General features: G+C 56.4%; 2 protein-coding genes across 2 annotated transcripts; one reads left to right on the forward strand and one right to left on the reverse strand.

Annotated features, from left to right (window-relative positions):
- Positions 1-1,193: 1,193 nt before the first annotated feature.
- Positions 1,194-5,430, forward strand: KLHL33 (kelch-like family member 33). Its single transcript, XM_010151783.1, has 5 exons — positions 1,194-1,278; positions 2,014-2,541; positions 2,758-3,691; positions 4,105-4,275; positions 4,854-5,430. Exons 1-5 carry the CDS (start codon positions 1,194-1,196, stop codon positions 5,428-5,430), a joined length of 2,295 nt encoding a protein of 764 aa, XP_010150085.1.
- A 2,736-nt stretch (positions 5,431-8,166) lies between these two features.
- On the reverse strand, positions 8,167-10,275 carry LOC104509744 (platelet glycoprotein Ib alpha chain-like). The gene has a single exon (XM_010151781.1). The coding sequence runs from the start codon at positions 10,273-10,275 to the stop codon at positions 8,167-8,169; it is 2,109 nt and encodes a 702-aa protein (XP_010150083.1).
- Positions 10,276-14,077: the final 3,802 nt, after the last annotated feature.

Here is a 14,077-nt window from a genome sequence, read left to right on the forward strand (position 1 = left end):
TGGTTCTTTCGCAGGGACACAGGTTCTGCCAGGATCCTGCTTCAGCATGGGCTTCCCATTGGTTCACAACCACCTTTGGGCATACTGCTGCTCCAGCATGGGGTCCTCCCCGGGTTGCAGGTGGGTGTCTGCTCCACCGGGACCCTCCATGGCTGCAGGGCACAGCCGGCCTCACCATGGGCTGTCCCATGGGCTGCCCAGGAGTCTTGGCTCCAGCGCCTGGAGCACCTCCCCTCCTCGCTGACCTGGGGGTCTGCAGAGGTGTTTCACATCTCGTTCCTCTCTGCTGCAAATTCTGTGAAATTGTCGTCTTTGGGGACACAGAATTCAACCAGATGTGGGAATATGAAGGTACAGGGACAGGACATTTGAGGACAGGGATGCAAGTTTGTGATAGAAGGAATATAGGCAATAGGGGAAGCAGGGATATCGGGTAGGGGAACGCAGGGAGGTGTGACAGGAAACAAGGAGACTGGAGACCCAAGGACAGCAGAGGAGGGACAGGGTGACATGGGGATACACGGTCACAGCCATGGCAGGCTCTGCTGCTCCCTGCTGTGTTCTCTGTAGGCAGGTGGGAGTCCTGGGGGTTGCAGGATGGTCTTGGGGGTGCTTGGGGTTAGGCCAAGGGGCCAGTGTCCCCATGTGCTCCCTGGCACCAGGGCTGGGTGACAACCATCAGCGTGGGGGTCAGTGGGGCTGGGCTCCAGTTCAGCAGCACAATAGGTGGCGGGGGGAGGGGTGTGTGTCACTCCGTGGGGCTGAAGGAGCAGGGAGTTGTTTCTCTCCCTCCCAAAGACTTTTGAGGGGGCCTTGCTTCCCCATGGGCTCTAGATTTGGGGGTGGCTGATGGACCAGAGACCTCCCAGCAGGACCTGCTATGGTAGCCTGGGGTTTACAGCCCTGCCTGCACCTTCTGCTGCTGGAGAGGGAGGAAAAAACTCACGGCAGCTTCCACCCGCCCCTCTGCCTGTCCTCAGGGAACCCGGGTGTCTCTGTTGCCCTGTCCCCAGGCTCCGGGGCCTTGGACCTCCCTCTGCCTGGGCCTGTCCCAGCTCCCGGCCACAGCCACGTGTCCCATCCGGGCTATAATTACCCGGACACATTCCTGGGGGGTCACAGGAGCTTCCCAGAGCAGTGGCAGGCGGTAAGGGGGGACGAGTGCGTGGCGCAGCGCGGCATGCCGTGCGGCAATGCAGGACGCGGCACACAGCACGCGCCACGCCGGGCTGCAAAACGCAAGGACATGCGACACCGTGCAAACACGGCGAGCAACACGTGAGGTGCCGCTCGTCACGGGGTGGCGTGGGGGGCAACAGTGCGCAGCGTGGGGTGTCACAGTGTGCCGCGCGCCAGGATTGGCACACCCCGACAGTAAGCGGTGCAAGAGGGTGCATGACATGCCGTGTGACACGCAACACAATGCAGTGCATTGCGACATGCGACAGGCAGGGCAGCTCGTGACAGGCTGCGCGACACGCGACTGCCACGCACTGAACGCGTAGGCTCTGCTGGGCAGGCTGTTCCAGCAACCAGTGACTTCGCTGCTGTTGGAGCACCAGTAGTTTCAGCTGGGGGTTAATGGTTGGGGGAGGGCCTGGGGGCTTCTGCTATAGGGCAGAGTGTTTGACTGGGGACAGTGGGCTACTCTGTGCAGCTGTGGCTTCCAGCTGAGGCAGCAGAGTTGGCTGTGGGTCCGTAGCTTCGTTCTGAGGGTTCAGCAATGAGGCAGATGAGGGACATCAGCCTCAGCTATGGGGCAGTGACATGGCCTGTTGGTCTCACCTATGGGGCTGCAGTTTTGCCAAGGGGCATTAAATTCAGCTATGGGGCAGTGGCAGTTCCTGGTGGCCTCAGCTATAGGGTAGAGACTTTGGTGATGGATCCAGTGGCTTTCACTATGGGGCAGTGCCACTAGCAGGACCCTGTGTCCCCAGCCAGGATTCCTGCCATGGGTCAGAGACTTATGGGGATGGCACCCTGACTGACCCCCTGATCTATGTGTTCCCACAGGCAAGATGTGGGTTGCAGAGGGGCCGGCTCCAGCCCAGTGGCACCTGCGGGATGGGGCCCATGCCGGACACTTCTTGGCCACGGCTGACCCCCTCCGCACCACAGGCCAGCTGGGGGATGTAGCCGTGGGCCCAGACAGCGACGTGGCCCATGCTGTGGTCCTGGCCTCCATCAGCTCCTTCTTCCTCCAATTCCTGGAGGGCAGGACCAGAGAGCTGCGTCAGGGCCCCCTGCCCCATGTCCCCCTGCCACCTGGGGCCACGCTACGGGGCTGGCGGGCTGTGCTGGCCTTCGCCTATGGGGGAACTGTGCCCCACGGCTGGGAGAAAGAGGTGGAGGAGACTGCCTGGGCCCTGGGGGCTCCCCGGGTGGTGGCTGCCTGTGCCACGCACCTGGAGAGTGACCCCCAGGATGGGAGTACCGTGCCCTTGGAGGAGCAGTGGGAGACACTAAGAGCCATGGAGCAACTCCACGCCAGTGGCCTGGGCTGCGACCTCCAGCTTCGGGCAGGGGACGAGGTCATCCCAGGTGAGCTGGGATGGGGGTCCCCATGAGCCGGCTCCCCGGCAGGGATGCTGGGGTTGATGCTTCAGGGAGGGATGAGGACCTAGAGGTGCCCATGGGGCTGGTACCTTTGGGAGAGCTGGTGTTCTGGAGGGGGGGCCAGGACATTTGAGTTCCCAGGGGGCTGCACAGTGCAAAGGGTCCCCCATTGCCCCCACCATTCTTCCTCCTTTCCCGTAGTTCAACGCCTGGCCCTGAGCTGCTCCTGTGACTTCTTCCGGGCCCTCTTCACTTGCCCCATGCGGGAGGCCACCCACGACCCCACTGCTCCTCTGGCCACAGGGCTGTCCCCAGCTGAGCTGCGCCTCCTCCTCTCCTTCGCCTACACAGGGGCTGTGGCAGGGCCGTGGGCCATGGTCCTGGAGGCAGCCGAGACCTCTTTGCGCTACCAGGCCTGGGGGCTCCTCACCCTCTGCCTGGATGTTTTCACCCGTGGCCTGACCCCAGAGACTGGCTTAGACGTGCTGGCCTTTGCTGTGGCTTATGGGCTGGCCCAGGTGGGGCGTGTAGCAGAGGACTACATCTTGGCCACCTTCCCCAGTGTGGTGGCCACACCGGCCTTCCTGGATCTTCCTGCACACCTTCTCATCCGCCTCCTCCGCTCTGATGGTCTCAATGTCCTCCATGAACTGGAAGCCTTGGAAGCAGCATCCCGTTGGCTTATGGCCAACGGAGATGGCCAAGAGGATCTAGCCAAGGAAGTCCTGTCATCTGTTCGCTTTGCCCTCATGTCTGGCCAGGAGCTGAAGAAGGTGCCGTCAGTGACTGCAGGGGTAGCTGACCCAAAGGTCCTCCACGAGCTTGTGATAGCAAGTTTGGCCCCCATGGCCCAGCTGCCATGCCGAGTACGTTCCTTGCAAGAAGTGCTGGTGGTTTGTGGTGGAGACAAACTGACGGCCAACCTGGCTGCCCGGAAGCCCAGCAGACACCTCTGGTTTGCTCACCGCTACCTCAGTGCTGTGGGGCTGGTGAAGCAGGTGGAGTGGCGTGCACTGGGACACTTTCCTGATGGCCCACGCTTCCGCCATGCTGTAGCTGTAGTGGGCAACGTCCTCTACGTCCTGGGTGGAAAGCGCTACTATGGGGCCCGTGACACCCTGGCCAGTGTCTACAGGTGAGAGCTACAGAGGACCTAGAGGTGCCGTGTGGCACCAGGACATTGTGGGATCACAGGAAGTTTGATGGAGCTAGAGCTGCCCCACGGAGCCAAGGCATTGTGGGATTGCAGTTGGTCAAGTGGCCTCAAGGTGTTCTGGGATTGGTTGAGTGTAGGACTGGAAGGTGCCCTCCCACTCTAGGATGTTACAGGCTTTTTGGGGGTAGGGCAGGAAGGCTCCTAGCTGGAGGTGCCTCGGGGCACTATGGGTTTGGTATTGCCCAGGAAGAGGAGATACTCCCATGCAAGGGGACCGTGTGGCCCCAAAGCATTATGGGATTGGCTGTTGGTAGGTGGGTTGTTGCCCTCAGTGGCCAACATCACCTGATGGTAACACATAGTCTCTCACCCTCTTCACCTCTCAAACCCAGGTACCAGCCTATGGATGATTCCTGGGAGTGCCTGGCCAGCATGACCTGTGGGCGGAGCTACTTTGCCGCTGTGGCACTTGGGGATTTCATCTACGCCCTGGGGGGCAGCTCGAGGGAGCTCTACTGCACAGACACTGTGGAGTGCTTTGACCCGGTCAAAGGCAGCTGGAGGTGAGAGTGCTGCATGTGGACACCTGCTTTCCTGTGCCCTAGCAGCCCCTTGCATTGGCCATTGGTGCCCGTTGAGTGGTCTTTGAGTCACTGAGCTTCCAATGGAGAATGGGTCTGCAGTGGCCTCTGGGAGAGGTCTACTGGGTGTTGAGCAACCATGTCACTTGGAAATCATTTGGTGTTGGCCAGTGTTGCCTATAGGGTGACAAATGAGTTTTTGGCCAAGAGTATTCACTGAAGGTCTGTTGGCCATCTGCCAATGAGACAAAATCAGATATCTTCCAGCTATATTAATTGGGTACTCTGTTGGGTGTTGGCCAATATTGCCCGTAGAGGGAGTTCACTGTGGGTTGACCAATGGTGTCTTTTGGGGTCTACCAAGTTTTCAACAGTGATGCTCCTTGGGCATCCATTATGTGTTAGCTGATGCTGCCCTCTGGGCTCGCTGGGCATTGGCCAGCGTTGCCTGCTGAGCCATGAACACAGCCCTGGTTCTCTGGTGAACCCATGGGTGGACAGTCACCATGGAGCAAACCTGCTTAACCTGCCCATCATCCCCTCCCTTTCTTCTTGCCCAGGATGTGCCAGCCCCTGCCGATGGCTCTGTGTGGGCATGCAGCGTGTGCCCTGGATGGTGCCCTCTACGTGTCAGGAGGGTGTGATGAGGCATGCCAGTGCCAGGCATCCTTGCTGCGCTACATCCCGGGTGCGCCTGCCACACTTCTGGCCCCCATGAATGGCCAGCGAGCTGGCCACATCATGGAGGAGGCAGGTGGGCAGCTCTATGTGGCCGGGGGGCTGTGCCAGCGGGATGGGCAGACTGGCTACAGGGACCAGCTGGCCTTTGAGGTCTACAGCCCCAAGCTGGACATCTGGGTCCTCCTCAGCCCCCTGCCCCATGCCCATGTAGTTGGGGGCGCAGCTGTGCTGGGGGGCGAACTGCTCATACTGGGAGGGTACAGCCATGAGACCTACCAGGACACCCATTTGATCCATGCCTACCAGCCAGGCACCCGGCGCTGGATCACCCGGGGCACCTTGCCCCATGCCTATACTGACCTCCAAGCTTGTGTCCTCACAGTACCCTCTGCCTTGCGTGGCCCAAACTGCCTTGAGGACCCCTCGAGATCACCTGACACCAATAATAATAATTAGGGGGGGGGCTTAAAAGCTCTGGACCCCATACTGGGATCCTCAGATAGCATCCATGGACATGTCTATGGGATGAAATCGCCCCCAGATCCCTCCCCCAGAATGGTTTCCGGCAACCCCCCATCCCCAGGGTACATGCCTTAGACTCTGGGGATACTGTGGGACACAAAGACTCCCCACATTGCAACCCTACACTCCCCTGCCCTGAGCCCTTCACTGGCAGCTGGGTATCCCCCAGTTTCACACACACACGTGGATTAAATAAAAGTGGTTCCTGAATTGCCCAACTGGGTCTTGTCATTTCTGTTCGGGAACCCAGACATCCAGATGCTTCTTGCAAGGATCAGGAGAGCAGGAGACCAATGGCTTGAGTGTCCTGGGTGGGTAGTGGTGGGGCCCAGGATTGCCTGGATTCCTGAGTCCCTTGGGAGTGGAGGGCATTCTGGTGCCTGAATTCATCGGGCATGGGGGAGGAGCTGTATGTGCCTTGGGATTGAGAAGCATCTTGGGGTCCATGGGGCATCCTGAGGGAATAGGAGAGTCCTGGGGTGCCAGGGTTTTGGGGTAGATGGGGGCATTAGGGGATCCTGGGGGCTTTGGGGTTCCTAGGTCATTCTGGGAGGTCTTGGCTTCCTGGAGTGACCTGGAGTGTTTGTCGTGTGGAGACAGAGGAGAATCCTAGGGAGGACTTGCAAAGAGAGGTAGAGGTAATAGGGAGATATTGGGGTACCAGTGCTACCACTGAGGAGGGAATTGAGGGTCCAGGGATGTGTAGAGGAGGGTTAATGAGCACTGTGCCAAGAGGGATAACCCTTTGCTCTAGTATGCTCCTGTTAACCCAGCCCAGGCTCCTTTGCTCTCTCTCTGCTGCCAGAATCATTATGCCACCTCTCTTGATGAGGACTCAAAGGCCCTTTTCTGTAGCTCTGCTCCCCAGCCAGTCTGTCCCCCACCGGCGTTGAGGTGGTCTTCCTTCCAAGGCGTAGGACTTTGCATTTGCTCTTGTTGATTTTCATCAGGTTTCTGTCAACTCATTTCTCCAGAGTGAATGGTGCTCCCTGGATGGTAGTCCTGTTGGAAGCATACGAATTGATCCCTCCCAACCTGGAGTCATCTGCCAGCACAATAAAAGCACACTCCTCAACCTCCTCCGTGTCATCAATAAAGATGTTGAACAGCAGAGTTTGCAGCAGCTCCGCATGGTACCTCCACAGGCTGCTAACGTCCAAGTGGAGTGTGACCCATTAACCACTGGTCCTGACATTCACACCACTTTTTACCTCATTCTCCAGCCTTTCAGACCTTGGTGGCCTAACCTGGGTGCCATGATACTGTGGGAGAGGTGTAAAAAGGAAGTCAAAGATCCTGGAGAGGTGAGAGCTGATGCATGCTCCCCCACCACAAAGCCTAAGCAGCATTGCTATACAAGACCAGAAGGGGCTGAAAAATGTCCCAAGATGTAGTAAAAATACCTGATAAAGGGAAAAAAAAAACCCCAAACAATGTAAAGAAACAGTTCAAACTGAAGTAATAGGGGTCTCTGGTGTCACTGGGGTCTCCCCAAGGCCATCCATGTGTCTTGGATTGTTGTAGTCATCTCTAGAGGTGTACAGAGGGATTCTGGGTCAAATCTGGTGTTGCTGAGACTGTTTCTGTTGTCCCAGGGAAGAGGGAAAGAATATGGGAGCATCAGAGGACAGCACCAACACGCAAACACGAATGCAGTGCTTGCATGCCCAGAAGATGCACCAGCACACAGACTTGCATAGAAGGATGGTCACCCCAGCCAGCCAAGCACAGACACACATACCCTTTTGTGGAGCAATAAATTAATCTGGCAGAGGGCCTGCTGGCCCACAACAGCTGGGTGATACGTTTGGGGCAGTTAGAACTGTTTCAGTGTTTGAAACTACAAGAGTGATTCCTATGATCTAGGCACCCCGTTTGTGTGCCAGTGGCACCCTCCTTCTCCTTCTCACACATGTCAAAATGTTTGGGTGTTTGGCATAGGTGGTCACAAAGTTTGGCCAGAGCCTGGACATTTTGTTCTTTACAAGTCATATCCATCACCCTCCAAAGCCTCCCATCCTCCTCTCTCATTTCCAGCCATCCCATAATGGGTCATGCACAGGTATTGACATCTACCTTTTCCTGGAGTTATTACATGACAGTGCAACATGCAGTGGGATGCTTTTCCCACGTGATTCAATCCCACAGTGAAGGATCGTACATTTGGGGCCAAAGTCAAGAAGCTGGGTATAAGCGGACTTTTCCTCTCTATCATCTTCACTGTTCCAAGTACTGAAGACAATTTTGTCAGTCACTGTACCCTGCCAGGACTATGGGAACATCCAATTAAATGAAACCAGCACCCATTTGAAATTCAGGCAAAGAGATTATTTATTCTGTGATTAACAACCTGGCACTGAATTGAAAGCAAAGAGCATAATTCGAACAGAAGCAGTTGGGAAACTATGAACTAAGGTCTGCTTTCCCACACTCACCCCAAAACCAGGCAGTGTCAGCCCCAAACTATCACTGACCATTTTAGGACATCTCCCCCTGCCAAGTGCTCAAGTAATTATTTCAGATCTAGAAATCGCAAGGTGTGTGAGAGTAATACTAGGGGAAGGAGCTGGATGGCTCTCCCTGGGCAAGCAGATCTTTCCCCTTTTAGACAAAGGGTATGTGAAACAGAGCCATGACCCTCCATCTCTTTCTCTGAACACACAGAAGCATTTACAAGGTGTTGCCAGCATATTTCACTCTGACATTGCCAATGGCCTTGGTACCCCTGTCCAGGCTGTAAGCAGAAGGCGTCCTCAGGGAGCTGAGGTTTGTGACCATCAGCTTCCTGGGGGAAGACTTGAAGGAAGGATTGTGGTGGACCCACAGCTCCTTTGTGGTGCAGAAGGAGGAACTTGCAGGAGGACTGTGTTGTATCCCCAGGTCTTTAATTGTGCAGTAGGTAACCTCAGGGCACAACTCTACTTCCTTGATGGTACAGAATGTGGAGCGCTGGAGGGGGTTTCTGAAGCTGCTGAGATGCATCCCAGGGCTTCCTGGTGACTGCCTACACCTCAGCAGCGGATAGACCTCTTGCTTCTGCAGGGACTTGCGCCAGGAGGGCCATCCCACCAGACAGATCCACGCCAGCCAGCCTGCTAGAGCCAGCACGGTCAGGAGCAGCAGAGCCATGGAGGCCAGGTAGAGCACCCAGTGCAGTAGGCAGCAATGCCTCAGCACCCACTGCGGACCCTCCCCACCTGCCCAGGAGCGCAGCACTGGTATGGGCAGTCCTGGGGTGGAGCATGGGCAGAGGGGGCGAGGAGCAGGCTGGGCGAAGCGTGTGGTGTCCAGGGGAGATGGTGGCGTTGGGGCATGAGTGGGAAGCGTGGTGGTGGAGACCATCAGTGGGGTCGGTGTCAGAGGAGGAGATGAAGGTCTGACAATAGAAGAGGCCTGTCGCGTGGCAGTAAAAGGCACTGCTGAGGAGGTGGTGAAAAAAGCACCAGTGGAGACCATGAGAGTGGCATAGGTGTTGGTAGTGCTGTTGGCAAGGGGAGAGCTGCTGGTGCTGGGAGGTCTGGCACCCACAGTGGTTGACAGTGAGGCGGTGGAGACGAGGGTGGTGGATCTGTGCAGGGTGCTGGCAGGAACAGCAGTGAGAATGACAGCAGTGCTGGGGGTCTGGGTGGGTGTGACGGTGGGACTGGCTGATGCAGGAGTGGTGGTTTTGGAAGCTCTGGGGCTTGCAGGCATTGCAAACGAAGTGCCTGGGGTGAGGGTGGAAGGGATGCTGAGGGGAGGTCTTGTGGTAGCAAGGGGAGGCCAGGTAACAGCATGGGACGTGGTAGTGTGCTCCGTGGGGATGGATGGATGTGTGTGGAAGAATGTGGTCATGGCAGTTTTCTCCATTTCCTCCCCATCATAATATTCATCATCTTCCTCCTTATCCATGTCCCCCACATTGCCGCAGTTGGGCTTGAAGTGGATAATGGGCTTCTGCAAATGCTCAGGGGGGCTGTGGCACACCACCTTCTCAGGGGCCACCTCCACTTTTGTCTTCTCCAGGCCCCGCTCTGGCTGATAGACACTGCCATCATTCCGCTTGATCCAGGTCCGCAGGTAGTACAGGTTGCAGTCACAGTGCCAGGGGTTCTCAGTGAGGAAGACATACATGAAAAGGTGTCCCTCAGGGAAGAAACCAGTTGGCAGGGTCTGCAGCTGGTTCCCCGAGAGCCAGAGGGTCTCCAGCATTTGCAGATCCTGCAGCAGCTCCTTAGGGAGTTCCGTCAGGAGGTTGTCTGAGAGGTCCAAGTCCTTGAGTGTCCTCAGTCCCGCAAAAGCCTCCTGGGGCAGAGTCCGCAGCAGGTTCCCTCGCAGGTCCAGGTCCTGCAGCCCCGGCACATCACGGAAAGCCCCCGGGGCCAGTGTCTCCAGGCTGTTGTGGGCTATGGCCAGGCGGGTGAGCCTAGGCAGGCCCTGCAGGGCAGGAAGGGCCCCCAGCGCATTTCGGGAGAGTATCAGCTCCTTCAGGGACAGCAGCGGGGACCCGGTGTGCAGAGACACCAGCGTGTTATCAGACAGGTCGAGGTCTTGCAGCTGGGTGAGGGCCAGGAAGGTGACAGTGGAGAGGGATGTCAGGTGGTTGGTGCTGAGCAGCAGAATGCCCGTGTCCGCGGGCAGGTCTGGGGGCACCGCACTGAGACCCTGCCCCGTGCAGTTCACCTCCAGGAGATCCTTGACTTTGTTGATCTCTGATGGGCAGGGCTGGCCTGGGTCGATAGTACCGGCAGGGAGCAGCAGGGCTGGGAGGATGAGCGGAAGCAAGGCAAGGACCCGCATGGCCTAGAGGGGAGAGCCAAGAGGTGTGGGCACAGGCAGGCACATACCTACACATCATCTTTCTTCCCTTGCAAGCACCATTCACAAAGGAGCTGACATCCCCCACCAGACCCTCTGGGAGTCCTCTGAGCCCCACAGATCCTCCCTGGGAGGATGGAAGGGAGAGATGAGTCCCACAACTGTTGTTAGCACCCATCCTTCCATCTTAACCTTGGTGGGCAGCAGGGTCAGCAAGGAGACACCATCTCTGCTCTTTTGCTCACCTCATCCTCCTCCATGGCAGGGAGAGCCTGATTCATGCACTCCTCACCCGAGCAGCATTGCTGCCCTCACCACTGCAAAAGCAGTGGCTTTGTGTTCTTCACGTCCCTGCATACCCACACCCACCCCAGCCCAGAAAAGCTGCGTGCTGGAAGAGGATCCTTGAATATGCTCTTACCCAATGCCAGCTGAGTCCTCTGCTTGATTTGGGTTCAGAAGGTAGGAGCATGAACCCTGTGAAAAGAGCACAGTCGTGTTCCCAAGTGCCTGTCCCCTGATGGACACCTCCCCTGGGACCCACCCAGAGACCCTCCAGCAGTTGCTCTCCTGCCGCTTCGCCTCTCTCCTGCCTGAGGAGCGGGTGCTGCTCTGCAGCAGTGCTAGCAGGGGGCTGCCCAGGCCCTCTATCAGCACACACAGCTGTGGGAATGGAGCTGCGGCTTCCTGAGCAGCCAAACCCCTTTCCTGTCCTTCAGCTCAGCCCTCGCCTTAACGGCTCTGCCACTCCACCATCTCCTTGGAAAAGTCTCGGAGACCTGCTCCGTAGTTTCTTGCTTCTGTGCAGTAAAGGAGGGAGGGCTGCACTGAGGAGGAGCCCTTGCATGCCTCCCTGCCCCTCAAGCTGCACCTTTTTACATCCCGGGAAAAGGGTCCCTTGCACAAACATCTGCCCCAAACCACGCTCCGGGCTTCGACCCTTGAGGCACCTCAGCGTGGGACCGCAGCCTAGTTGGCATACCAGTGAGAAACTGCTTCTGCACATTACCTGAGCTAGTTGTTGGCGATGTAGAAGGGAGATCCTTTCTTTCTGGCTTGCTAGGACAAACGAGGATGGCTCTTGTGAGAGAGCTGAGAGGCAGCTTTCACATTTGTGGGAGAAGCTGCTGCACAGACCAGCCAAGGAGATTAGAGGCAAGGGGAAGTAGCTTGGTTTTGCAATTCCTCCTACTGTTGGTTCCTGCAGCCAAGTTGGAGCCACTTCCCCGGCCCATAGGTCAGTGCAGGGCATGTTGGATTGCAGGGCTGGAGGGTCACCCAAAAGCTGCAGGGGGAGATGCTACAGATAAGCGGAGATACTCTTTTTCTACTGGTTTTCCATTTTGTGGTTTGTGGTGGGTTAAACCTGACCAGCCACTCGTCCACTGCCTCTATGGCAGGTAGGGAGAGAGAACTGGAAAACCAAAAGTGAGCAAAAAGACTTTTTGGGTCAAGATAAAGCCAGTTTAATGAGTGAAGGAAAGAGAGGAACAAAAGTGATGCAAAAGCATTCACCCACCACCTTTCAGTAGCAGCTCGATGCCCAGCTAGTCCTCAAGCAATGGAAAAACTTCCCCAGTCTTACTGCTGAGCATGACGCTACATGGTATGGAACATCCCTCGGGTCCACTGGGGTCAGCTGTCCCTCCCATGTCCTCTTGCAGCCTCTCCCTCACCCCTCGTCCACTGGCTGCAGGGGCATTTGTGTTCAGTTTGCAGTAAGAGGGCTGGAGACAGCAGCAGAAGGCAGAAGCAGAACTTCTGGAAGCAGAACTTGGAGCAGCTGTTTTGTTGCTCTGCACCAGGGGATAGGAAGGGGGAGAGCAAATGTAACCCACACCTTCTCATAGGATCCTAGGGATTAAGCCTGCCTGTGGTTTCCTTTCCTCCATAGCACTACTCTAACCTTTACCCTGGACCTACCGCATCCTCCATACCACCACCAGTTGGTCTTCCATGCCACGGCCCCACATTCCCAACCCACAACCGTTATCATTGCTTTTGCCTCTCTGTCTCCCTTTTCCAGGTGGATGAATGCACCAGGACACCTTGAACCTTCGGAGGGTCCTTCACCCACCTGCTTCACTCCCTGAAGGAGAAGGAAGGCACTGCAAAGACCCAACCAGTCGCAGAGACAGTGGCAGCCTTGCCGAAGGGGAAGGGACATGCTGTGCTGGGGGAAGGGGTGCACAGGCCAGGCGTCATCTGCAGGCACACCCTTCCCATGGATAGTGACGAGCAGGGAGAAGGAGGCCAGGAGAAATCATGGGGTGCTGACATCTAGGTGGGGAGAACAAAGGAACAGGGATGGTGTTTCCTTGCTGAACCTGCTTTCCTCAGGTGAAGGGAGATGAGGGTTACAGCAGGTAACCTACCAGTGATGCTGCTTTAGCCCCACATTTGCAGTCCATTCTCATTTCTGTCCTAGGTTCACCTTCTTGTCCAGCCCATCAGCTTTCTCCCCGGCTCCAGAGCCTGTTCTCACACCTCAAGGGTCAATCTCTCATGAGGTTATTGCCCCAGCCTTGATTTCACCTGCAGACTGTTTTGAGTGGGTATTTGGAGGGAACAAGGTGATCTGGTCTGTTCCCCACTTCCTTTAGCACCTCACCAACATCATATGTGACTCTGGGAAACATGAAGGACATCATGAGGTGATGGTGCCCAAGGGCCATAGAAACATGCAACTGCATTGTCCCTGGCTCGAGGAGCACGGTGCTCCTTCTCCAGCACACAAAGCAGGGTCTGAAACTTCACCTTCCCACCAGCCTTCTTTAGGGACATGAACATCTAACCACTCTTCAGAGCCCTGGCCATAGGGGCATCCCTCATGCTGCCTGTCCCTGCAGACTTGTGACACTGTTCACAGGGGGCTTTGAAGTGCTCCATCACTGGGTCCTTCAACAAGCCCCTCAGCTACTGCAGGCCACAGAGCTGATTTGGCTTCTGCTGCATTGTGTGGGCTTGTGCACAGCAGGAACAAAGCTGAGACATGACTACCAGCTGCTGGGAGCATTACTCCTGGAGACTGGGTAGGCCTGAAAGGTGAAAGCCCTAATGGCATCTCTGATCTGTGCCCTTCAGGCTCCTCCATGGTGGGAGGATGGACTTGCCCTGGGCTGAACATGAACAGACCTACCCTGGCACACAGGCAAGTGCATCCTCCTTCATTTCATAGAATCATGGAACGGTTTGGGTTGGAAGGGACCTTAAAGATCATCCAGTTCCACCCCCCCTGCCATGGGCAGGGACATCTTCCACTAGACCAGGTTGCTCCAAGCCTCATCCAGCCTGGCCTTGGACACTTCCAGGGATGGGGCATCCACAGCTTCTCTGGGCAACCTGTCCCAGTGCCTCCCCACCCTCTCTGGGAAGAACTTCTTCCTGATATTCAATCTAAACCTCCCCACTTTCAATTTAAACCCTGATAATTATTCTTTGTGCCTGATGAATGCCTTCTACGATGAGAGGGGAGAAGATTTCTTGCCCATGAATTCAGGAGTAATAGTGAAGCCTTTCTTGGGAATGTCCAGGCTTGCTGGGTGTCAGTTGAATGGAGGATCTGGTGCAAGAGCGTGTCTGGCCTCACAGGAAGCCCATACTTCTATCCTCCCCTCGCAGGTGGCAGTTTCCACTACAGCGAAACAATCTGGGGTTGCCCAAAAATATGTCTCAATATGAAATGTCCTTCTTCATATGAATGTTTTGTTTTCCAGCTTCATTTCACCTCACATGGGATGTGCCTGATAATTATTCTTCGTGCCTGATGAATGCCTTCTACGAT

The sequence above is a fragment of the Eurypyga helias genome, unplaced genomic scaffold (assembly GCF_000690775.1).
Source record: "Eurypyga helias isolate BGI_N326 unplaced genomic scaffold, ASM69077v1 scaffold8945, whole genome shotgun sequence".
Taxonomy (NCBI): Eukaryota; Metazoa; Chordata; class Aves; order Eurypygiformes; family Eurypygidae; genus Eurypyga; species Eurypyga helias.

What these genes read in the sequence shown, in the direction of transcription:
- KLHL33 (XM_010151783.1), top strand. Translation starts at nt 1,194, where the DNA reads ATGCAGGACGCGGCACACAGCACGCGCCACGCCGGGCTGCAAAACGCA. An exon ending in GCAAACACGGCGAGCAACAC is followed by an intron (nt 1,279 to 2,013) that starts GTGAGGTGCCGC and finishes GTGTTCCCACAG; the next exon opens with GCAAGATGTGGGTTGCAGAG. An exon ending in ACCCTGGCCAGTGTCTACAG is followed by an intron (nt 3,692 to 4,104) that starts GTGAGAGCTACA and finishes TCTCAAACCCAG; the next exon opens with GTACCAGCCTATGGATGATT.
- LOC104509744 (XM_010151781.1), bottom strand. Translation starts at nt 10,275, where the DNA reads ATGCGGGTCCTTGCCTTGCTTCCGCTCATCCTCCCAGCCCTGCTGCTC.